A 24687-nucleotide genomic window follows, 5' to 3' on the forward strand; every position below is an offset into this window, starting at 1 on the left:
ATTCTATGATTCACACAATGACCTTTTGTAATTTAAATTTCAATTTAAATCAGCAATAGCTATTTCCTTAACTCACTAAGTGATACAGAATCCTATGTACAGAGGAAAAATTAGGCTACAAGACATTCATAATTAGTGTGCTTTATAACTTAAATATCTTTGTACCTCTGGTCACCATCTCTAAAAGAAGGACAGTTATCATTACTTTCTTTCAGTAGTATACTATGAAGAGAATTAATTTATAGTAGTGAATTATCTATATGTGGCATGGAAAGGAACAGAAGAGCTCCTGACAAAACTGTGCCCAAGTCCACTTCTGGAAAGTGGACTAATAATCATATATGACTCACTAGACAAAGATTTTCACTACTGTTAGCAGACCCACATAAAAACCATGAAATTCTAACCTATCTTAACAATGAATACAGCATGTGTATTTTTCAATAAATTTTCTGTCCACATATTAATACATACAATATGCAAAAAAATTAAGTTATCCAAACTTACCAAATTAAATAAATTGCGTCTAATCTGCTGTATAACTCCAGGAAATGCGGGTTTTAGCAGTTCCTGATAGCTTGCAGGCCATGTGCTGTAGCTGGGATCTTGTTCTATATTATTAATCCACTAAAACAAAAAAGCCAGCCATTTAAAAAACACACATTAAACATTGAGTACAATATGTATGTATAAACAAGGGTATTTTGAAACACATGGAAAGCCTGGAAAGAGTAAAATGGTTTATCTTCTTTTTGAAATAGTAACAGAAAATAGCTTCTAAAATTTTTTTTTTTTCTTTTCAATCAAACTGTTCAGGGTTTTTATTTGCAGTACATAATAAAACTAATAATGGATGGAAAAGGAAAAAAGACCATTTGTACTCTCTATCAGGATGTGAATGAAACCATTTTTTCAAGTGTGGAAACTACTTTCACAACACAAAGGTCATAACATATCACACAGATAGATGTGTAACACAGCATAACCATCTTGTAAGACAAATACAGTATTTATCTATAACCCGCAGCAGCAGCACTTTAGATATATCAAAATAACTAATTAATATATGGCCAATTTGTTCTCCTACTGTGTTCTGTGCAAGCCTTGGCAAACAGAAGAGTGAAATATGGTTCTTTCAGGTGAAGAAAATTAGTATTTTAGTGCCTTTTCCACTGGCATATAACCTTTGTAATGAAAACTGCATAAATTTTGAAGAAGGGAAAAAGTCATTGGACAATTAGAAACAAAATATTTAAGTTGTCCACAATTCACTTATACTCATAAAGTACATTTAGCAGTTATGCATAATATGAAGATATTATGTAGCTAGATTAACTGCTGTAAAGCCAAATTCTATAGCTGAGTGTGCAACTACTCTTAGATACATTCCTCTTTTCTTTTAAACATCCTACATCTTAAAATTTTAATAAGGTATAGGCTAGAGAAAATTACTCCTAAAATATAGTGAAGAGATATCACCCTCCAAAATATTTTAAACTGTGTATCGATATATGGTCTTATGCCTACTATTTCAATTACACTACAAAAAAAGACAGACTGTCTTATACCTAGTATTATCAAATATGTAATATTTAAATAAATTGTTTAATTACTTACTATGATTGAAGAGTGACGAATATCTAGCGCATAACTGTCATCTGTAGGATGTATATGCAACCTCATAAATTTACTCAGGATCTCCTCTTTGATTCCCAGTTCATGAAGGCCATGCATCACTTTTCCTTCCAGTTTAAGAGTCTCTAAGATACTTTTTCAGAAGACAAAATGCATAATGTCTACACAGAATTCTTGTCATGACATAAAAAAGAAAAAATATTTCAAAGACTATTAATGTGACAATTATGTCTAGTATTAAAAATAATTTTTATATTCTCCTGTAGTCAAATGTTTAAAACAAAATCAATTAATAACACTCTGTTTCCAACATATTTCAAAAGAGAATTATAACATTATGCAACTCTTTTGTTCATTCACATTTATTTTATATGAAGGAATTTCATCCACCTTTAGTAAGACATGGCAGGACAGCAGAGTGGAAGTTTGCTTGCTGCATTGTCCTGGCTGAGGCAGAAACCCAAGCGCGGGGTACCCTAAGAGGAAGCTTAGCAAGTGTGTAGAGAAGCAGGCAGCAAATGATGGAGACACAGACGAGCTCTAAGTCTGCATCATGGCAGAACCCTGAAAACAGCATGGAGGAAACACATAGCCACACCTCTAAAACATGACCATTTCCCAGAAGACCCCACAGGACTCCAGAACATTTGTTGCAATCTGAAAACTCAATACGAGAATGTAAACAAACCTGAAGTACTCACCAGCAGAATACAACAGGCAAGATTTTACAAATGCGTTTATTTCTATCTTGTTTCATTTTGAGTTTTCTCTATTCTGAAAGCTTTCTTCTAAAATATATTGAAATTAAACATAGCACTATCATTAAAAAGCGCTATTAATATTTGCATCATTACCAAAAAAGATGCAAGTGACTCCATCTCAAAATTCTGGCTGAGAAAGAAAAATTAAGTACAAATTGCAAGTATAAATGCTAAACCCAGGAAAGTAGAGGAATCTCCACGGAGGAGAAAAGATGATGTTTTGAGTTAAAAAATAGAAAATAAAAAATTGTAGACTCTGACAAATCATAGGAACATGAAAATAACCTCAGCCTTAGCATCAGTAGATTTACTAACAGTTTGCAGGCCACCAAAGATAATTTTGAAGTAGTCATGTCTGTCCTGCTGTTGACAACATACAGAAGAATGCAAGGGAAAATGTTTACAGTTTATAAGTGCTTGCATAGAAGAGGCAAATCACACCCAAAATAATTATACTATAATTACACAAACCGGAAAAAGATTTCTTATATCGAGAAGCATATTAGTTCTGCATTAACAGAACTTATTATAAAAGGTGGCCAGGCACAGACTCACAAGCATGCCAAAAATAACCTAAGATGTATATCTAAATTTAATGCCTGCAAATATTTTGTAATTTTTAAGAAATAAGGATGTGAAAGCACTTAACTTATTTTTTACGAAGTGCTTTTCCAACCTTTTTACGTATACATGTTGGATTCCTTCCACTTCCAAATTAATTTTACATGGTGAGTCATAAAACTGTAAGCAAATTAGAAACATATTCCAAGAGAAAATGCTGTTTTCAACTACTTATACAATGTTCATATTCAAAGCAAACCCACTGTAAACCAGTATTCCTTCTACTGGAGCACTTACTGGCCCCCAAAATGCAACAGATGAGATTATCTATCACCATGAGCACAACTTCTCCAGTATTATTAGTAATTCTGTAATCTTCAAACAAAACGTACCCTCTTACCTAAAAGGATCATGAAAATCCAGGTCAATATGAAGGCCATTTAGAAACAAACGTGCTTCTCCAGGTTGGATTCCAAGTACTTCATGAAAATGCTAAAAAGTAAAAAGTACTGCTAACTTATTTAGGTATATGTCAACACTAATACACATATATACATATATATAAAAACTTCAAGTAATTCTGCAAAACAGACACATCAAATCTCTTCCACATAATTTCTTCTTTAAGCTGAGCATTGCTGGTAAAAATATTGACAACATACTTGTATGAGTGCTATTTAACACACTTTCAATGTACAAATGCAAATGAAAATAGCTGATTATTCCCTCCGAACAACCTACAGTGTCCCTACCTGTACAAGGTAGAGAAAAAGACACATTTCTCAGTGGCTGCCAACAGAAAGTGAAAATAAACACACAGAGAGAAATATGGCTTGTAACCTTTTGAAAAATTACTCCTACATATCCATTCAAAAAAGGGACACCTTATATCTGTCCTTCAGACCTCCACCCAAAACTAGCTTTCTCAATAGCTTAACATCTTTCACAATAAAAAAAAAAAAAAAAAAAAAAAAGCGTAGTCGCAATTGTTACGGGGAATTAGGAAAGACAGACTAGAAACATACAACCTTGTCTAACAAAGGGACCTTGGAAAAAACATAGATCAGAAAGGGATAGCATAGCATATCCTTGTTTTGCAAAGAATGAAAAAATCCATAATAAAAGAAAACATGAAGAAGGAAGTGTTTAGGGAGTAAGGTATATGCCTTATCATTTTATTTCAGAGAGCTGTGAGGCACCACACTGTTCAATCTACAGTGGCTGTAGCAAGATAAGTAACAGGAGCAGCAGCAGTGTATTCCAACTCACCCCAGGAGGAGCAGCCAGATTTCCAGATCTGTCTTAATTCCCAAAGGAATGGAAAGTACCAAAAATAGGCAGAAAAAAAGCAAGCCGAGAAAGATTCCCACCCCCCCCCATTTAGCTCCCACTTGCTGAACAAAATAAGTGTGAACAAAAAGCACACTTTGAACAAAAGGACACAGAGCAAGCAACTCAGGCTGCATACATTACTCCACTTACAAGCCTGTCACTGAATAAATGAGAGAAGAAACAGGACAACATTGAAAATGATATTATTCCTTTGAAGTAGCACAGTTACGTTCACACAGTTAAGTATAAGTAAACTCAAAGCTAACTGGTTTGTGGCATTGTAAGTGCAACTCCACATAAATGCGACAACAGTGCACTTGAAGCTCCTTGTAATCCAATCCCATGCATATACTCATCATTCATTGAAACGGTACCATATTCCTTAGTACATATAAACATTTTCACAACCCAAAGCAGAATGGAAATACGTAATGGCACCTTATATCAACATATAAAAGGCAGGGGTCTCCATGAAGTAAAAATGCAGCTGTGATAAGCCTGAGCCTAACACAGAAAGAATATTTATGAAAGTCCAAAACCTTTCCTTGACCTTGAAAAACAGCTTTTGAAAATGGTAAATTTAATTTATTCTAATGGTGTAACCTGAACTTTGTAGTGCTTTCATTGCTATTTTGTATGTATATTTACAAAAGAGTAATAATTACTTATGTTTGTTATAAAGTATCTAAATACATATACTCGAACAGATATAATGTGAAGAATATGGTGGATCTGGGGGGGACTGCATTCCACTAATGCTAAGAAATAACCAGAAAGCCTTTTTAAATTGTTAGTTACTATCCTTCATGAAAATTTTTGTAGGCACCTAAAAAATGCATGTCAGTGGGCCTTTCAAAAACCAAGAGCATAAATGCGTGGCAGTAAGTTTCCCACAGTCGGATAAGGAAAAAGAAAAAGAGATAATTTAATTACTTTTCTAATTTATAAAACTCACTTTATTCCCAATCTTATATAAATTACAGAAATGTTTTTTTGGTATGTCCCAAAACTTGGTACAAAAGAGGAAGGACTTCTATCTTCTTTATAACTAACTGCTGCTTTGGATTACTCTGGCCTGAGTGCAGGACTTCATATTTATCTTTGTTAAACCTCAAGCAACCATTAAAACAAAACCTAGAAGTAGCAGCTGGTGTCTGACATTTACATTTTTCCTACCACAGCTTCATGCAGAATTACATGCCCTCCCAAGGTCTCACTCTACACAACCCTTCTAAGCAGCTAAAATTCATAGATGCCTGACAATGCCAAGTGCCTTTGCAGCAGGTGAAATTTTTGATCATTTTACCTACACAGAGTTTGATCCTGAGACACAAACAAAATAGGCAGAATAGACAAAAGAAAACAGTCAGGTACACAGTGATGATAGTCCTCTACACCAGGCAGAGAAGCACCCAAAGTTCAAACATGAAATTTTTCTGTAGTTACCAAATCCAACTTGGATTACAGTTTTAATACCAGTGTTGTACCACGAAGTACTGTGACTGCAGAAAAATCACCCTTAATGCCACTGGACTCAAGGAGCAAACAATAAATATAAAGAGGATTAGTCTCAAGAAATCTCACCAGCATCCTTCAGGGCTCTTGTGCAGATCTCATGAGACCAGCTAGAACAGGCCCTCTCCTTGAAGCACTGAAATCAGCATTTAGGATAAGAGATGTCTTACCACTACTGAAAGCTTATGAGTCATTCTTGTAAGCCCAGATACTCATATAAGTACAGATACTGAGAAAGACTGCAACTGGCTGACCTTTGTCATAAAAATCCTAATACTAACTAAAATGAATGCAGGAACAATGAAAAAATTATCAGCTACTGGGTATTGAAATGGGACCCTAAAAGTTTTTCAAATCCCTCAGTACTGCAACAGAAAACAAACTGAGCTGAATCAGAGCTGAGACTCGTTACACAATTTTGATTCTAAGCATTTGATTGTTCAGAAGAGCATCCATTTGCCCTAACAACTTTGATGAATGGAGTATTTAGGCATCCAAGACTAGAATTTAACACTGATAATACCCATATGGTATTTCCTTGCTAAATTCTCAGCAAATCATTGCACTGGAAGTTGTGAGTTGTGTTTAATGAGATTTTATTTTTCCTTTTATCCATAGCAGTTCTTTTTCTATTTCTTAGTTAGGTATAATTCATTACACCCAAATCATCATATGTCTTTCAACTTTTAATACCTTTATTTCCTCTCATTGCATTTCCTATTCAACTTTCATTATCTTGAGAGGGAATCATCCAGTTACACACAGCATGAGATCATATCTCTCCTGCTGCTAGATGGATGTACTGTAGTTCAAGAACGCACATGCCAATTTATTGTGCTCTAGCAGCAGTTTTCAGGAAGTTTCCCTACATTTATTCAACAGATTTTAGCTTTTAGCTGTCTAAAGGCCTGTAGCCTCAGGTAGGATGTAGTAGGAAACCTAAACCTAGTCTAATATGTGCCTAAATTCCTCTTGTAGTTAATGTATTTAATGTAGTCTGTGGACTCAGATGATTGATCCAGCTGATATACAATGTCATTTGAGACATTGCAAGGTCTCAGGATAAGGCTTCTTGGTCTGGAAAGTACAGGTCAATCAGCAGGGAATGGATATCCCAGTGGCCACATCCACCAGACCTGTGTGGCTATCTTGGATAGCCCATGGTATCTCAAATGACATCAGAAACCCAGGTTTAGGCAATTCTGTCATGCCCCACAAAACAACCACTGAGTGAACTAAATCGTTTTTGATGTCCGTTGACTACATCTTCATTGTTATAACAAGTGTTTAGATACCCATACAGATGTGCCTAAATGCAGGTATCTTCATTTCAACCCAAATCTTACTTTTCCTAATCCTTATATTTAGTAATAATAGCCATTTTAATTCCTGATATACCTTTAATTTTTGTTGTTGTTGTTGTTTGCATTTTGGGGTAGAGGATTAGTTTTTGATTAAGCAGTTGTTTTTGATTTATGTGTTAACGGAGCTGCAACTGGAGAAAGATATTGTAAAGACTTCATCAAGAAACAAGGAAAGTCCTGATACCAACACTCGTCCTCTGGGGAAACTATGATTATCAGGGCTTTGTTTTGCTTTATCCTGACTATAACCCTAACAACAGAGAGAGATACAAAAATGCATATCTCAGCTGTATACAGAAAGCAATGAAGCAGGGTGCAGAGAGTGATTTGCTCCCTTGAGCAAAAACTATGGTACATCTCAGTAGTGCAAGAAACAAGAGATCTGCATAATGTTGAGCCCATTATAAGATCTCTGTGAAAACCCAAGAATCAAACAATGCACCCTGCACACAAGAAAGCTGAAGGGCTCAGGAAGGTGAACTGCTGGGATATGCGAATTCTATTCTCAATACACCAGTCCCACATGCAATCACCTATGGACAAAAGCAACCCTATACAATTGTTTATATAACTGTTTACAAAGACATAACACTTGAGTCCGTCACTATTTGGGCAGGAAATACTCAAGACTGGAAAGCCTTACATTGGTTTTGCATGGTGGAGAGCTCTATCACATTTATGTGAAATTTTTGCCATGATGGAGATGGCAAGCTCTTTATGATAAGGCTGCATCAGTGCAAGAGGGACATTGTTCTCTTTCACTGTTTGGGAAGGTGGAAGAAATTGGAAGGCGTTCCCCTGGAGATATTAGTCTTGACAAGGCAAAAGGAAAAGGCCTGAATGGATACAAAGCAAAATGATATATAATGCCATAAGAAAGACATAAATCCCTTTCACTACCATGGTTGGTCAATCTTAACACCGTATGAAAATATATGTTCTGAAGATCACACCTCAGGACAGTGCCATGGGTGTCATTTCATGTGACCAGTCCTAAAAGCGTGGTGGCTAACATTTAATTTTAACACTTGGAAGAAAAATTCTAAACTCTGAACTGAGACAGAAAGTACAACAGATGTCATGAACTTGACAAACGCAAAGTGTCATCTCAGGATACATGTCAGATTAGTCAAAATCACATGAACAATGACTTCTCATGTGATACAAGGCACAAAAGATGCAGTGCATCAAGGATGAAAATAAAACCACCATCTACCGCAGACGATGTTCAAAATACCTTGCAAGATAGTTTCATGCATGATTCTGAGTGTGGAAAGCTCAAAGTTAGCATGTGCTGACCATAATATAAGCAGCAGGCCTAGATTCAACACCAAAGCTCTAGAAAGATTAACCGATACCCATTTTACTTTCACAGCACACAATTTATGACTGAACTTAACGCTCCGTAAAATTGTTTGTCTTTGCCTAATTCCGTAAAATCAAAAGAGGGAAGGCAAAAGGTACCAAGAACAGCAGAAAGTGAAAAATTTGAATTCAGTATTTCAATATTACTTATTTAGTAAGAGATATTTAGAACAATTAGCTCTTTTTCTCTGATAGAAACCATGTGAAAGTTGCTACCCTAATAAAAACCTCCAAAAGCAGTAATATGATAGTAACTCAAATCTCCACTTTAAGAAATAAAAACAAACCTTCTGGTTTTCTTCTATTTCATTCCGCATTTTCTTGTCTACAGGCACTCTGGTCAGTGATCTGTAAAAATAAAATATTGCTATCACTCAACCACTGTATTTTTAAAATGCATTACATAATGTGAAATATGTATTTTAATACCATATCCAATGCACTGTAATTGAAGAATGCTGTAATTAAGACTTAAAAAGAAGAGTAATACAGTGTCACAAATATTTTATTTGCAAAACAAATATTTGGTTCTGTGCTACTCTTAGTAAACCCAGGTTTCAAATTTATGCTAGGTTTTGTTGAAGTAATATTATTAGCTTATTTTTTTACCACACGCAAGCCTTCCTCTTGTTTTTTCTGGAAAATAGCATGTATATTATAAAAAACTTGTCTGATCACCTAAATAAATGCCCTATTTGTACATTTTAAGTTAATGTTACAAACTAATAATGTATTGTATGTGAGGTTTATAATTACTAAGCTATCATAAAATACTCCCAGAGACAAATTAATCCCTCCACGTTTTAAGAAACCCTAAATGATATTAACTTAAAATTTATTCTCCCAATAAATGCCAAAATAAACACTCTAGTTGCCTACATAAATATTTTTTTCAAAACATGATTGTACATGTTTTAGAAAATCTGTATGGGGCTTTAAGAAAAATTGGAGTCATCTTAAACCTGAAATTTAACTCAACAAACTGAGAATGATCCTACTAAGCCAACTTCAATACTTATGGCTAATAAAGCAGTTATTTAATAATATAAATCCTCACCTGCCCCCTAAAAGAAACCAATTTAGAATAGATCTTGCTAGTAAACTCCACATTTTTCACAATATGTCAGAAGACATAAAATCAGTTTACTTTAAACAAGTATTTAAGCTTTCCAGGCAATCAAAGAGACTACTTGTTAAGTGCAAACAATATGATTTCCAAGCTTTGTTTATAAATATTACACAATTCATCACAGCTAAATACCCTTTTTCCATTCACCCTCCCTAAATATTCTGGCAGATTATTTTTGTCCCTGTGAATCCCTTCTGGACCACATGATGAAAGGGCAATAAAGGATCAAGAAGGAGCTGTATTTATGTCAACACATTCTTGGTGGGCTTTCCTTGGCTCAGAATGAGAAAGGTGTAACTCGAACTGTGATGTCAAAGACAGCACTAAAAAACCGTCAACGCTGTTCAAATATATTATCAGTAGTCACTGGAGGATGAGCTTAATAATTTGCTTATTATTGTTCAACTAATCTAAACTCTTTCTCATAAAGCTTTTCTAATCATACTGCTAGGTACTCGCTATGCACATAAAGAATATTGTAAGTGTATTCAATACTGTCCTACTTTCTATGTTCAATAGTTTTGAAATAAAAATTGTAGAACAAAAAGCAAGAAACTATAAACATTCCTGTTGAAAAAGAAACATTGCTGATTAAGATTTAAAAACAAAATATTAAAAGAAACTAAGTACAAAGAAAAGAGTATCTGAAGCCAAATTTAAATTTGGAAAAATGGAGAAGTATTAGGAAAAAACACCATCAAGTCAGGAATCTCAAAAGCTGACTATGTAGGACACTGCTCTAAGGGAACTTCTACCAGCAACAGACAAAATTCAGAACACTACAGAACTTCTAATTAAAAGAACATCCGTAATTGATGGGAATTATTAATGAGAATTTACTTAGCCAACAAACAAAACAGCTACTTAACAGAAGGACTCCATAGTGAGGTGGAACTTTAATGTGTGACCGTACTACCAGAACTATTATTCTGACTTCGTAGCAATAGTTTTAGAGACTCCTGAAGTAAAAAATACTTTAGGGAAAAAAAAAAGCTCTATTATTTATCTTGCTAAACTCAATATAAATAGTAGTAGGGCCTGCAACTCTCAGAATCAATGCTTCATTCTGCATACATAGGTGATAAAAAACTGCACAGATAAGAACAACCACCTAAATCTTTCCAAATAGCTCAGAGCAGTAAGCCAGAAACATAAAAAATGAATGTGAAAATAATAAAAAGGCAGAAGGAGAAGGCGAAGCTGGAACAATGTTAGCAAGGAAGTGAAATACTTATCAGCAAAAGGCAAGCTTTACTGATAGCATTTTTGGTAATAAGAAAGCAATACACTAAAGAATCATTAACTAGCTCCTTGTCTATGCATGGCAGTTGATGCAGGATTCTAGCAAGATTTTAAGGACAAAGTGTGATAGTCGATCCTTGAGAAAGACACCCTAGAAATTTGAGGTAACAGGTATAAAAGTACCTGTGAAAGACATCTGTTCATTCTGAGTTCAGTCATTTGTTCAATTTGTTCAGAGCTTTGCGAAGTTTTATGCATGTTTTTCTAATATTAAGTGCTAAGGACTCACTAAAGAGAAACACTTTCACTGTCTGAAAGTAAGTGGATACTATTTATCATTCTACATGATGGAGGAATGTTCTTGTATGACCTTAAGGTTGTAATATTTTCTACCATACAATTTTATGCATCTTTATTCTTACCTGGAAGAACATGTAGCTATGTAGTACTGCATATCGGGGGGAAAAAGGAAACTTGTGATATGTTCATAATGTTAACATTCATGAATGATAAATGAATAACAAGAAACAGAGTATTATAATCCTTATGATTACATTCTTAAATAACAGATAATTATGACACGAATACAACAAAACAAAGTGAAAAATACCCTATAAAATGAATTATCAAAATGTCGCTGTGACATACATCAGTTGTTACGCTGTCTACATTTGATGACATTTTGTAAAATCTACCTCAGACTAACCTTTTCAACTGGAAATACTGAGACAGAAAAATGTAGATTATAAACTAGAAAGTGAAAGAAACTTCCAGAGGAATGGTATACTCATTTTTTATGGTCTAAGGAACCCCTCCATTTTGAAAGAACATGCAATATTTAATTTTTATTGTCATAACTATAGTTCTAAAATTTTTATGCAGCCTTTTCAAACCAAAATTTGCATAATTAAAAAATGGTTGTTTTCATATCTAAACTGTATGAAATTTAAACAATTTTAAAATACTACTATTACAATGATCAGTTATCCATCTACAGTGATTAAGCAATATCTTTTCATTTCCAGTTTATTCTAGGGTTTTTTTTCCAAACCAGTATTTTTGACTCAGCAGGTTAAGCATGGTTAGATTATTAAGGAAATATATTTTGTGCGCTGTTTTTACACAATGCCCCTTTGATTTAAGGTTGTTGTCAATGCAGACCTACTAACTTTAAATTATTTAAATATTTGTAATCTCTCATGTTAAAAATAACATGCTAGGTTAGCGTATTAGAATAAATCATAGAGGACAGGAACTGCAATTCCCCTTTGAATAATTCTAAAGTCTTCTTATACTTTTACTCATAAAAATAAAACATTTGAAGAGTAGGTAAATTGTGCTCCAATGCCACAAATACATGGCGGGAGGTGGAGTGGGATATAACAATTTAATGACTTTTTAAAGCAGTGATTTAAATGTCACCTGGCATACTTCAAACCAACTTATTCCTGTCCTTTAAAGAACAGAGCTAGCCTTGCAGTTCAACATTATGTACATTTCCACTACCTTCTAACGGAAAGCTGCATTTTCTGATTGCTAATTTAAGTGTAAACTTACAATTATCATGAAATAGTAAGGTATGTTTCAGGCATTTTTAACGTTATTTTTCTTTCTTGAAACAAGATGTTACAAAGGTAGTTTTTCCATTACAGTGTAGTTTTTCTCTAACAGAAAATCAGAGATGACAATGAAACACTATGATAATTAAACAAGAGTTGTAAAATGTGAAAGCACACTGAGTTAAGAATCCTATTTGGCATCATATTTAATTCAGTAATTCAAGCAAATATTGCTGATAGGATTGCATGAAGAACTTATTAAATATATAGAAAAGCATTTCTCAATTACAATACAACTGGCTTACAGGAAGAGCAATTTTTAGTATTAGTACAGAGGAAAATGTTATTCATTTATTTAATATTTATCTTGATCTTTTATTAAGTAATCTGTTATGGGAGACAGATCTTCCCCAGTAAGAACACTAGCATACAGTAGCCAGGGCCCAATCTTGTCAGCAATGTCGTGCTTAGAACTAATGTGTGTGGATCCCTTGCGAAATTTATTAATAGAATTTTGCCTGTTCCTACTGTGAGTAGATCTGCTATTAATTCAAGAGATTTTTCCACCTGGGAAAATATCATTCCAGTAAAAGCCGAAAGGACTAGGCATTCAACCATAAGTGCCTGAAGGATTAGGATGCCTTCATGGCATCTCCTGCATCAGACAGGAAGCATTTAAGAGACCGATCATGAGCTCTCCCAGGAGCTATTTTCTACTCAATGAAATTGCCTGGAATCCATCTAGCAAGCTGTAAAACATGAATATCTGACTGCAGGATTTGGCTATAAATTTGTATTACTGTCATTAAATTCAAATGTGAACATAAAAACAGTATTTGAAGAACAAGCTTAAGTATCATACCTGGCTCTTATTGGGAAGTTCTGTGCTATGTCTTTCATTACCTTTAAGGCATCATAAACAGGGGTAGACATAATTCGAGCAGCTGCTTGAAAACTAAGATCTGGGGGGAAAAAAAAAAATTAAAAAAAATCACTGGAAATATCACTCTCAATCAATACTGCCTACAATCAGAAAACTGTTCCATATACACAGTCTCACGATTAACATTTTTAATCTTTCAGTTATACATTGTAAAAGATTATGAAGTAACATTATTAAGGCCGAAAAGACAGGCACCTAAAAGTTGGAAATACCAAATTCAGGCTTTCCTACAGAATTCTGCTTGGCTGTCTTGAGCATACACATTGTACACGTAATTTCTAAGTTTATAAAAACACACTGAAAAAACCAAAGAATTCATCACACAGTGTTATGCCAGTATCACAAGGGTATCATGCTCAAACCTAGATACACACCAACACACAGACACCTATAACTGCAGTAAAGAATAAGATCTTTCCAGCTCCGGGACTTCACAAGATTTTCAGAGAACAGATATATTCAAAGTAGAAGGCTGTATTGAGCATGTGAGGTGTACAATTTTCAAGAGCAGCAGCGATTTCACAGGTAGAGAAAATGGAGACTCATGAAAGGAAGGCCAATCTACTGTCAAATTTCAGTTCTCCTAAGTGTCTAGAACAATTTTTAAAGAGATCTCGTTTTTCTCTCTTTGCTTTTTCTCAGAATTAAGTAAATTTTCATATATCAGGATAGTTTATAATTCATTTGCCTATCCACTGGAAGAACAACGATGGAATTCAGTTAGCTTTCTCTGGTGCCTAACTTGGGTGTGACAAATCTTGGCACATGAGACTGAGGAAAATCCAATTTTGGTACCAATAGGGTAAGGCAATAATATACTAGGTGCTTCCATGTACTTTGGATACAGTCTGCCTAGCCACCTCAGGGCAATGATGCTTTTTCCTCATAATCTGCTAGTTAAGATATTTGAGCAGAAACTGAAGGCCTCGGGTTATTCAGTTTGAGGAAAGATGATGCCACATATACTACAAAGTGCTGGGCAGAAAGTCATAGAGGATGCTGCCTAGTAGAACTTTGCACCATCTTTTTGAAGCAACTAGGAATCAAAAAAAAAATGCTGAAAAAAAAAGGTGAGTCAGAGGTGGAATATTAATACTTCTAACTAGTATAGAGATCACTGTTTTCAAAAAAAAAACCATTTCAGATGCCTTTCAACAGTCATATAAGCTGTGATCAGGTGAAGCAATACCCAATTGCTGCTGTTACTACAGATAGTGATGACTCACCTGCTGTGCACTTAGGACATACACTTAAAATCCTTCAAAAATTGTAACTCATTTCCATTTTAATGCTGAACACCTAGAGTACGAATATTCAAATCCCACTGAGGCAAACTGACATGTCTTTCTACCTTCTTGGTTATCTCTGGTCACTTACAGACCTCTCCTTGCGGCACCCTAACACAACTGAGAAAACAGCGTAGGGAAAGATCCTGAGCTTAAAGCAGATCTCAAGGTATGCTTTGAAAGCTAACAAAGCACTAGAGATCAAGAGGCTGTTTACACAGATAAAAGAACAAGTTAAAGGGAATACCACATTGGTACTCTCTGCATCACTTTCCACTATGAATAGTAAACCTAATTACTTACCTAAAACATAAAGGCTCTTTAAAGACAACTCTTGATTGGTGTTTAGGGTCATTTATAAATAGAAACATGCCCTATAGCTGAAGGAGTTTTGCTTAAATTCGTTAAATTTTTACTTGGAAGCTCATTAAAGGAAATCAGAGAGTTGCTGAGCCATTAACTCAGCCACTATAATTAGTCATTAAGAATGAGCTAGAGAAAGCACCCAGTCATGTCAGGAGTAAGAGTATCAAAACAACTGCAACATACAAAGAGGGGGCTGAAGACCCCCTGGCTGAAAAGGCCCTGAATGTTCTTATCACAAGCCAGTATCAGTCTTCCTGGCACTGAACAAACAGCATCCCAATGCTTAACTACTTTCAACACTGTATGAACTGGTTCCTTGGGGAGCAGCACCAATTTAATTTTTTATTTATTTAGCCATGACACCGCAGAAAAGACCACCACTAAATAGAGATCTTGTACTGGCTTTTGAAGGTAGACACCAACGGAATCAAAGTTTCACAGCTGCTTCTGCTTGAACATCAACAAAGCAGTATTCAATCATGTAAAAAAAAAAAATTAAATACACAAAAAGAGAATTTTCTTTTTATTTGCACAGTAGATTTCTCAGGAGAACTGAAATGCAATGTTTTTAATTTTTTTACATTTTGGGCCAAGATAAATCCTGCAGCTGAAGGGGAGTTCATTGATAAAAGACTGCAAGTGAACTACAATTATCTCAAATAGCTAGTTTCAGACTGGATACTGCTAGCAAGCTCCATGACAGTCAGGGTCTCAAAAAGAAACTGAAGTTCAGATGATTGCTCAGTCTCCCTTCATTGCACTAATATAAAGGCAAATCAGTTTTGATCAGGTTGTCCTCTGAAACTGGAGAATGTAACAGGCAAAATTTAGTTGCCTAAACTTAAGTGCCATGACATTTTAGGACCTATTTTAGAGTGATTTATGATTCCATTCAAGCTACAGAATGTCCTGCAGGTTATCAGCATAGAAGCTGTTTAGAAAACAGCTACATATTTGTTCTCCTTTTCTACAGGAAAGCTTTTAAAAGCATGTTCTTCCATTTGACATTATGTTAAAAAAAATGTATCAATGTGAACTCCAGTACACTGATAAAATTTAGAATTTATAAATTAAAGAAAACAAACTGTCTTAACCTGTATTTTGTCCCAACTCAACAGTCATGGAAAAATGATATTTTTTGCCTGACCTCTCAAAAAAAATCTGAAACTAAATTTAACATCTGAGGTAACACATCAGGCAGAAAAGCAGGCAATATGACTTCTGTCTTTAAAATCAGTAAAGCCAGTTATGATTCCCCATCTTATGACTTCAATGCTCCTTTAATTTCTAGCATATAATACTAGGACAAGATACTAAGACATTCTTTTTAAATAGTTGATATAATACTGCCTTTTTATGAAACCATTTATCTCTTTTTAAAAGAAGCTTTTATCATAATGTTGATACATCAACATAACAAAGGAAAATTGAACAGAATACTGTGTTAATTCCGAAAAATGCGATACATACCCTGTAGCTCCCAGACCTTCAGCGGTTCCATGTTGTTAGTAGTTTCAATTAGATGTTTTTTAAACTCTTTCAGATTATTTTTCAGATCAGGATGCATCTGTCTGCAATAAAACATTTTTTTTAAAAAAAGGCAAAATGAATTATATCCATCAATGTCTGCTTTTATCCACACCATTGCTCGTAACTGATACTGTATCTTTAGGGTAACAAGCAAGAATTAAAATTTTAATTCATTCTTAAAACAAAAAATGATTTGGGGTGAGAAGAGGTGATTTCTAAAGACTAAAACCAAGTTAATTCCAAGGAGGAGTTAAATTGTTTTGTAGTGATCGGTCTCAAACCCTGTCACATAAATTTTGATGCAAGATTAAATAATATTAACACAAAATACAGGAAACTGTATAGTTAGTTCACTATAGAGTAATGTATACCTAACTGTATACTAACTGTACTATAGATTAACTGTAACTGTACACAGAGTTTGTTGTATTACCTACAAAAAATATAGGCAAGACAATGTTGAGAACATTGAGAAGCATATAAATTAACATCACTGACAAAATCAAGCTACTGAGCACACAAATCACTAGTCAGACCTGAAGAAGAGCATGGTACCCAAAAGCTTGGCTATTTTTTTTGAAAACATAATTGGGCAAAGAAGTTTTGACAGCAAAAACTTCAGCCTACAAGACACCCTGAAAGGTCAAACAATGTCCATTAGATTTCTAAAGATTCTTCTACTAGAAGTATTGAATAAGAAGCAAAAAGTAGCTAAAAACCCAACATCTAAAGCATTAAGACTAAGTTCTGTAATATTTCATATTTTATTTTAGATATTAAGAAGTTTCACAAGGAATCCTTCCCTCCTCATTTTTTAGCTGCTGGATGATATTAACTGTTGTTCTTTATAGAAAAGGAAAAATACCACTGTTGTTCTGGAATTAAAATATAGTCCAGGTTCCTCAAATAAAGCATACTCAGCTGAAAAGGGAAGTGAAGACAGAAAATTCATTTTTTTCTTGTAACATAGACCTAAAAATGACAAACATAGTTCATAGTCTTAGAAATCACTCTCAACTAGTTTTAAGCTCTTAAATTACTGTTTTTTCTGCCCTTTTTTTCAAATTTACCTTGATGATTGTTTTTTTCTGTTCAGACCTTCAATTATTCTGTGAAAGAAAGACAACTGGCAAATAAGATCTAGCCACGAGCCACAACCAAGATCTATTATTGATGCTTGGTCCCTCATTTCTCTTGTTCACTTACCCTATGGTCAGTGGAGGCACAAAATCAAGCACACATAAAGCCAACTGAAAAAAATCTACCCTTCTCTGGATACGTAACATGATGTGGAATTGAATTATGTTAATTTGCACAATCAAATAGTTGTATTTCTAAGATTTTATGTCTTCTCCTTACATTCACAACTATTTCAGAGCTGAGAAAAGTATAACCTTTCACATGGCTATAACCGAGGGACTATTTACAGATTACTGAAACATCTCTTTCATGTCCACTACGAAAAGGAGAAGAAAAATATGAGTCCAGAAACAGTGTCAAAGAGTCTAAATAATTATCTGACAGCTTCACAAATTAGTCACAGTGCAACATCAAGAACCTAAGTATAGCTAAACCTAGCACAATCCAAGAAGAAAAAAAAGCTCAGATAAAGATATGACATAAGCATTTGATATTACCTGCTGTGGAAGGTCTCTAACACACAGGTGAAACAACAAGGAAGTCTGCAGATCTGGGTGCACTTCCATTGCAATGTGTTTACTTTAAAGAAGGCAGAAAGGCGATGGGCTCTCAAGAATTTAGACAGCATTAGCAGCTCTGAACTCTGAGAAGACTTACAGCTTGGTGAGAATATCTACAAAGTTTACTTTTTGCTTTAAATAGTAGGAGAGAGAATGACACTAGAGAAGACCCACACTCTGGAGTTCCTTGTTGAGGGAAAAAACCCAGGATTTATGATTCACTGCATGGAGCTGTTACAGGAAAAGGGAAGAACTTTTGATGACTGCAGCCACAAAATGAACCCATCAACAGAGGACTGGAAGGAGCCCTTGATAGGGTAGCATCCAATTTCATCTAACAGATCGTAGCTTGGACACAAAAGAGGTCCTGCTAGAACAGAACACAAACTCACAAACTCCGAAATAAGAGACATCTATAATAAGCATATATTTCAAGAAATATCACTCCTTAACTCTAAGAAATTAATGACTACCCATCTTAAAAACACCTTATGTAGCTACAAACACATCGGTTTGCAGTTGTTGTGCTACTACTTGCATTTTGAAAACCAGCATTTTCATTCTAATTATCTGAAAACAGAAGTAGCAGCAACAATTTACTGTAGATACAAACATGAAAACATGGTGTTCTAAGTTTTTGTGACTGTTGCCCAGAGGGAATTTTTTTACTTTAAAATCAGTTTACTGTATACATTCTAAAAGAATTAGAAAACTAAAAGCAATAAATCGAAATGAACAGAATGAACTGTTGCATCTTTACATTCACAAGACGTACACAAAAAAATTCATCAGAATTTTTACCAGTGGCAGATAAAGTAATTTCCAACATAAATCTCACTTCTTCTATAAAAAATCTTTTATTTTTGTTCAGGTTCCAGAAACAAATGCAGGAGTTATAATTATAACTTATATCAACTCACTTTAACTTGGCAAAGAGAAATCCTTGGACATCACTTTCGTCATCATCATCTTCCTCTTCTTTTGTCTCATTTGCCCCTGAACACATAGCACATGTAGACAATATAAACCAAGAAAGTTACTGATGTATTATGTTCTTATGAATTATAAAATGGTTAACAGAAACATACAATCAGAAAGTTGTCATTCCCAGATGTAATTTCAATCAGATTTATGCATTCGTATTTTGTCATCAGAATGAATCACTTTACAGAACTTAGCAACATTCAAATTAATTTTTAAATATAGTTCAACCAACGGTTACATTTTTTATATAAATGAAATTACATGGTTAAGTAGTTTACTTCCCAAAATAGCCATTTCTCAGTTTAAGTGGCAAGGTATAACTCTTTTCAGCCAACTACTACCAAATTTATGCTTGAAAAGCATGATGACCTTAGAGCGCTTGAATCTCCAGCTAGCATTTGATGTGAGAGATTAAAGGGAAAAAAACCTAAACTTTTTTTGATGTGACTCAAAGGCTGTTAAACCTTAGCCTTACCAGAGTTAACTAACTATCCTTATATCTTGTAAATGTCCACCCGAAGTAATTTCTCTCTGTCAGAATGCTATAGCTACCACTTTCTGTGGTAAATGTCTCATTTCAACACGTAGTAACACACACACTGGTACTGAACTCTATGTGTGGCACATCTTTCCTACAGAAGATTGTGAAAGTATTTCCACATAAATTCAGAAAAAAACCCCTCACCCCTGAACCACTAATGTGTAGATACTGTAATAATTAGCATATTACAGATGCCAACAAACAAAGTAATTGAAGAACAAAGGTGAAAATCTTATACTTATTGAAAGGAAGAAGGATGGGTTACGTTTTGAAGAGCCACAGAAAAACAGCAGTTAGAGGTTAGGTAATGAAATATATCCTAAGCACAGCTGTTTACAAATGCTCGCATATATTCTGAAGTCTTAGTTCCTAATGCCTGAGACTTCCTCCTGTAAAAAGAAGTATAACCTTCAAAACATTACTGACTTTATAACTTAAGATTATAACATATTTCAATAGTATCTCCAATGAGATATTATAAATAAATAAAAAAAACCCACATACCTTTAACCTGTGTGTCATCTACTGCTTTATATTCTGTGCTCTTTATTGCAAGTTCTACACCATATCCGGATAAATACATTTTTCTGGAAGTTGGTTTCTGTTTGATGATATTATTTTAACAGAACAACAACAACAAAAAACAAACAAAAAACAAACCCTTAAAAAATTTATTTATAAGAGATTAACAATATCTAATACTGTAACTTTAAAATGTTATGACAGTCGTAATTTAAATTCATCTTTCAATTTATGATTCAAAGTACAAAATGATACACTAAACAAATTACAAGAGTCATGTAAGCCATATTGACAGTCCATTGAGAAGATGTGTAACAGAAAGTAAGAACTTCCTTTATCTCCCGCAGACCACAAAAATGCTGTGTCAAAACTGTAGTCTCTTCACACAACATTGGAAGAAGGACTAGAACAGGCAGAGCTGGTAGCACCCTAAATAATTATTGATGCCTTATAATTCACATTTTAAACTGTTATTCATCTTGCCAGACTTTCAGCATGTTAGGAGGAAAATCTCTATTTCTGCCTGATTCTTTAAAAAAGTTTTGACAAAAGAGTTAATCACTTTCTGCAAGGAGGATTAAGAAAATGTATTAAAGTATCAGTATTAAAAACAGATTGCCACTTACTAAAAACAAACAACTATTTCTAACTTTGGAGTGGAAGTTTGACATTCAATAGTGTAATTACTCAAAGCATACTTATTTCTGAAAATGTGCCCTAATTTGCCCAAAATGTATGAAAATCCCCTTTCCAAAATGCAATTTGCACATGCACAGCAGCAATTTCTTGAAAACCTGTCAGCTTTAGCTTGCAATTTCTAAGAATCATTCTGTACTGAGACTCCTTCAGCCCACAACTGAAAACCCAGCAAGGCTGGGGCAAGTCTCAACACAGAGAGAGCGCTGCACTCTCTAAGCAGTGTCGGTGACACTGGCAAAAAAGAAAATTGACAGCACAGGCTGTACCTCTTCTGCTCTCAATGCTCCCTCTTCTGGCATTTAATGTAAAAAAGGAGGAAGAACCTGTTTCAGTGGGAACCAAAGGATAAAAACGAAGGTTGTGAGGAAGGAAGAAAAGGGAAGAGCAGTCTGAAGATAGAAAAAGTGCAGGAAGGAAGACAACATGCATTTGCGGGGACCATGGTGCATAAGCCGGTCAGAGCAAGGAGCCTGTAGGTATTTAATTGAAACAAAAGTGCATAAAAGAATATAAAGTTCAGTAAAAACTTAGAATTTAAGACTGGTTTCCTGAAATTCTCTATTTTGTTACTGTGAGCAAACAGCTCAAAAGTCATATGTAAACTATGGATCTCATCTCCGTGAAATGCCCAGTCCACATAAAGCACAGCAACCTCTCACTCCATCAGATTATTCTTGTATTAACCACACTATTTAAGAGCTGTACTTTGAATATAAATTACAAAAACCTTCCAATAACCAGAACTGGGGACAATGTAATTCCACATACTGGTACTTGTCTTGTTTTGTTTCCAGGGAGAAGAGTAAGTTAAGAAGAGCATTCAGAAACATTATGTTTAAAATGCTGACATTGTGGAATGCAAGCATCAAAAAACTGGTCAATGATGTTGACTGTGATAGCCCATGATGCTGTAGTACAATAAACAAGTAGTTCAATGTAGTACAATGAGATTATACTGAGAATATATAAAATTATAATTATTTTTCAACTCGATTTTCTATTCTACTTCCCATTTTTCTAATTCTTGTTACTAATATGTTCAGTCTGCTGCACCAAAATTCACCCAAGATCTTCATACAACATACAAAAACCAGACATATAACCAAAAAAAGAGATATTTCAAGATCAGTGATGCAAACAGTGCTTGCATGCAGGATTAGATAATATTATCATGCTTTCCCAGCTTCCAAGTTTGTATGAGGTGAATCATTTCACCTAGAAAGTTTTAAAATTAAAATATATATTGTATATGATTTAGGCAAATGCAAAAATAAATGTAGAAAATGTGTTTTGTCAAAAAGCAAGCAAAATAAAGACAGAATACTAACAGTTTACTGAATCAACGTTAATTTGAATTGCATACCTGAACATAATGTCGGAGAACATAAACAATTTCCTCCCTTTGCGCCTTCTCAGATAAAATCTTGTGGAATTTGACAAAGTCTTTCGTACCCATTTCTGCGTAAAGAACAACCACTGGGCCATCCTCTTTGAGAGTTGGGAATTTATGATCTCCCTTAAAAAGATATGGCCTGGGTCTGGTTTTAAAAACAAATAATTGTGATATTATATATTCAGAAAAGAAATTGAAACAGTGGCAGTTTTTCTACTTCATAATTGAAAAAAACTAGTACGGGCTTATATGCTAAAAGTATACAAGCCATGTTAAAATACAAAATAATCATGATTGCTCACAAATGAGCTTAGAACACCAAATTTGCAAATTAAAGTCTTAGAAAAATCAGCACCAACTATAAAAAATTTTAATATATTTTATCAAATCACAACACAGAGCAAATGAAAAGCATAGCACTGAGATTTTGTGTAACAGTTACAGCTTGAAGCTTTTAATTTAAATGGCTCATTACATCTATTAGAAATGTACAGAGCAATCAGTAACAGTAGCAGAAGGATATGCAGTGACGTTTGAGAAAGCTGCTAACACACATGGAAACTAACTGGGCTTATACTTCTGTAACACCATCAAGCTCTGTTAATTTAGCTAATTTTGCAAATTTTGACGGCCTTACCTACCCTCCTTGTTGAAAGCCATGACTAGAAAACTTACACTTTCTATACCTGCAATGATTTCTTAGGTAACTGCAAACATCTTTTGAATAAAACCTGGGAAAGATGGAAAAGTAACAGAGGATATGACTGAGCAATATACACCAGGTGCTAATTATTGATGAGTACACTTCTTTTTCAAAGTTGTCTTTGCAGAGTGACACTTGAAAGACCAGTAAACTCCCTCCAAACCTCTCCAAGACAAGTTCAGAAACTCTAACCCAACACACACTACAGAAATGTGTGTAGTAGATGCTCACTGAAAAGTCATACTGGAAAGGTGTAACAACACTTATACGGCAGAGACAAAAGGAGGGGCCTGGTTTAAGAACTTACTTGGGTGCACGCAGCCATGAGTCACAGAAATATCAAGCAAGCTTTGCCACTGTCATCACAAGACAAGGCAGACAAGGGGTCATCAGGGAGTCTGAAACAACTCTTGAATGGGTAAGCTCTGTTCAAGAACAGATCCAGATTTGACCCAGTAAAAGCACACATATGGGATGTGACCTGCGCAACTTCCTTCTCATATCCAGAGAGACAAGAATGGCCACAGTCACTTACAGAGAGTTTAAAACCTAAATCAAGGGAGCTTCTCTTTTCTTAACTAGTCACCTAGGTATAGCAGAATGACTGCTGTTCTCAAAAGGTGGGTACCAAGTGCTGCCATGACTTTCTTGAACACTGACAGTCTCAAAGGAAGCGTTTTATACTATAATGATATGCTTCACTAAAAAATTAAGTGCTGCAGTGAAATAACACTGCATAGTGCTACCATAATGACCTTGGATTGGAGAATTAAAGCATTCAGCCCCTGTAAATCCAAGATAAGCCTCTGTTCTCTGTTCCTCTTTGGCACTGAAGAGTAGTGAGAAGGACTTGAGTCTCTTACTCTTACAGCTGAAAGCTAATTAATTTCCTGCCATAAGAGATTTTCTTGAGAAGGCTGCCTTAAAGGGAAGCAACAGCAGTTGGGCAGACAAAAAAAGACAAAAAATATACATGGATATGGAGTTCAGCACTCCACTCACTAACCAGTCACTAGGGTAGTACAGGCAACTGTATGCTTGCCTAGATAGTTGCCAAGATGGGACGCAGAAGGAATGTGACAGTCAGAAGACAGCAGACATGCGTACTGACAAACCTTCTAAGGCACTGATTTTTTCGAGGAAAATGTGACTCCCATCAGTGCTTCTGCTCTTGGCAGCAACAGCCCCAGAAATCTTAGTGTTGTGTTTTTGACAGTTAGCAAGATAAGCAATCCCAACCATTTAATCACTGAAGATTCTTTGACACATCCAGAGGCCTTGAGCAGGCCATTGCACCTCCACACAAAATACTTCCGATTAGAGCCATGCAGTCCATTGCAACATGGCTGAAATGGCAACGGACCAAATCACAGTAGCTGCTCCATGAAGGATGAAGCAAAACCTTGACCTTGACATGCAGACTATTTGGGCTCTCCTGAGTCCAAAGTGCCTGAGACTTTCTGGATCTCAGGTTGAGCTCATGGATCTGGACAAAATAATGCTGCAGCCTCTTCTTTCTCTTCCAGTGAGATTTGCAGCTATCATCCCTAAAAATGG

At 35.0% G+C, this 24687-nt stretch overlaps 1 protein-coding gene across 1 annotated transcript in view; it reads right to left on the reverse strand.

Moving 5' to 3' along the window:
* UGGT2 (UDP-glucose glycoprotein glucosyltransferase 2) overlaps positions 1-24687 on the reverse strand; it is an 87499-nt gene that overhangs the window by 50081 nt on the left and 12731 nt on the right. Inside the window, exons 5-13 of the mRNA XM_010578332.1 lie at positions 22398-22572; positions 20318-20414; positions 19209-19284; positions 16529-16629; positions 13326-13425; positions 8821-8881; positions 3358-3449; positions 1618-1768; positions 508-627 (exon numbers count right to left, since the gene is read on the reverse strand). Coding sequence (XP_010576634.1) covers positions 508-627; positions 1618-1768; positions 3358-3449; positions 8821-8881; positions 13326-13425; positions 16529-16629; positions 19209-19284; positions 20318-20414; positions 22398-22572 — 973 coding nt within the window. The remainder of the gene's footprint in view (positions 1-507; positions 628-1617; positions 1769-3357; positions 3450-8820; positions 8882-13325; positions 13426-16528; positions 16630-19208; positions 19285-20317; positions 20415-22397; positions 22573-24687) is intronic.

The sequence above is a fragment of the Haliaeetus leucocephalus genome, unplaced genomic scaffold, assembly GCF_000737465.1.
Source record: "Haliaeetus leucocephalus isolate CR32 unplaced genomic scaffold, Haliaeetus_leucocephalus-4.0 Scaffold626, whole genome shotgun sequence".
NCBI classification, from domain to species: domain Eukaryota; kingdom Metazoa; phylum Chordata; class Aves; order Accipitriformes; family Accipitridae; genus Haliaeetus; species Haliaeetus leucocephalus.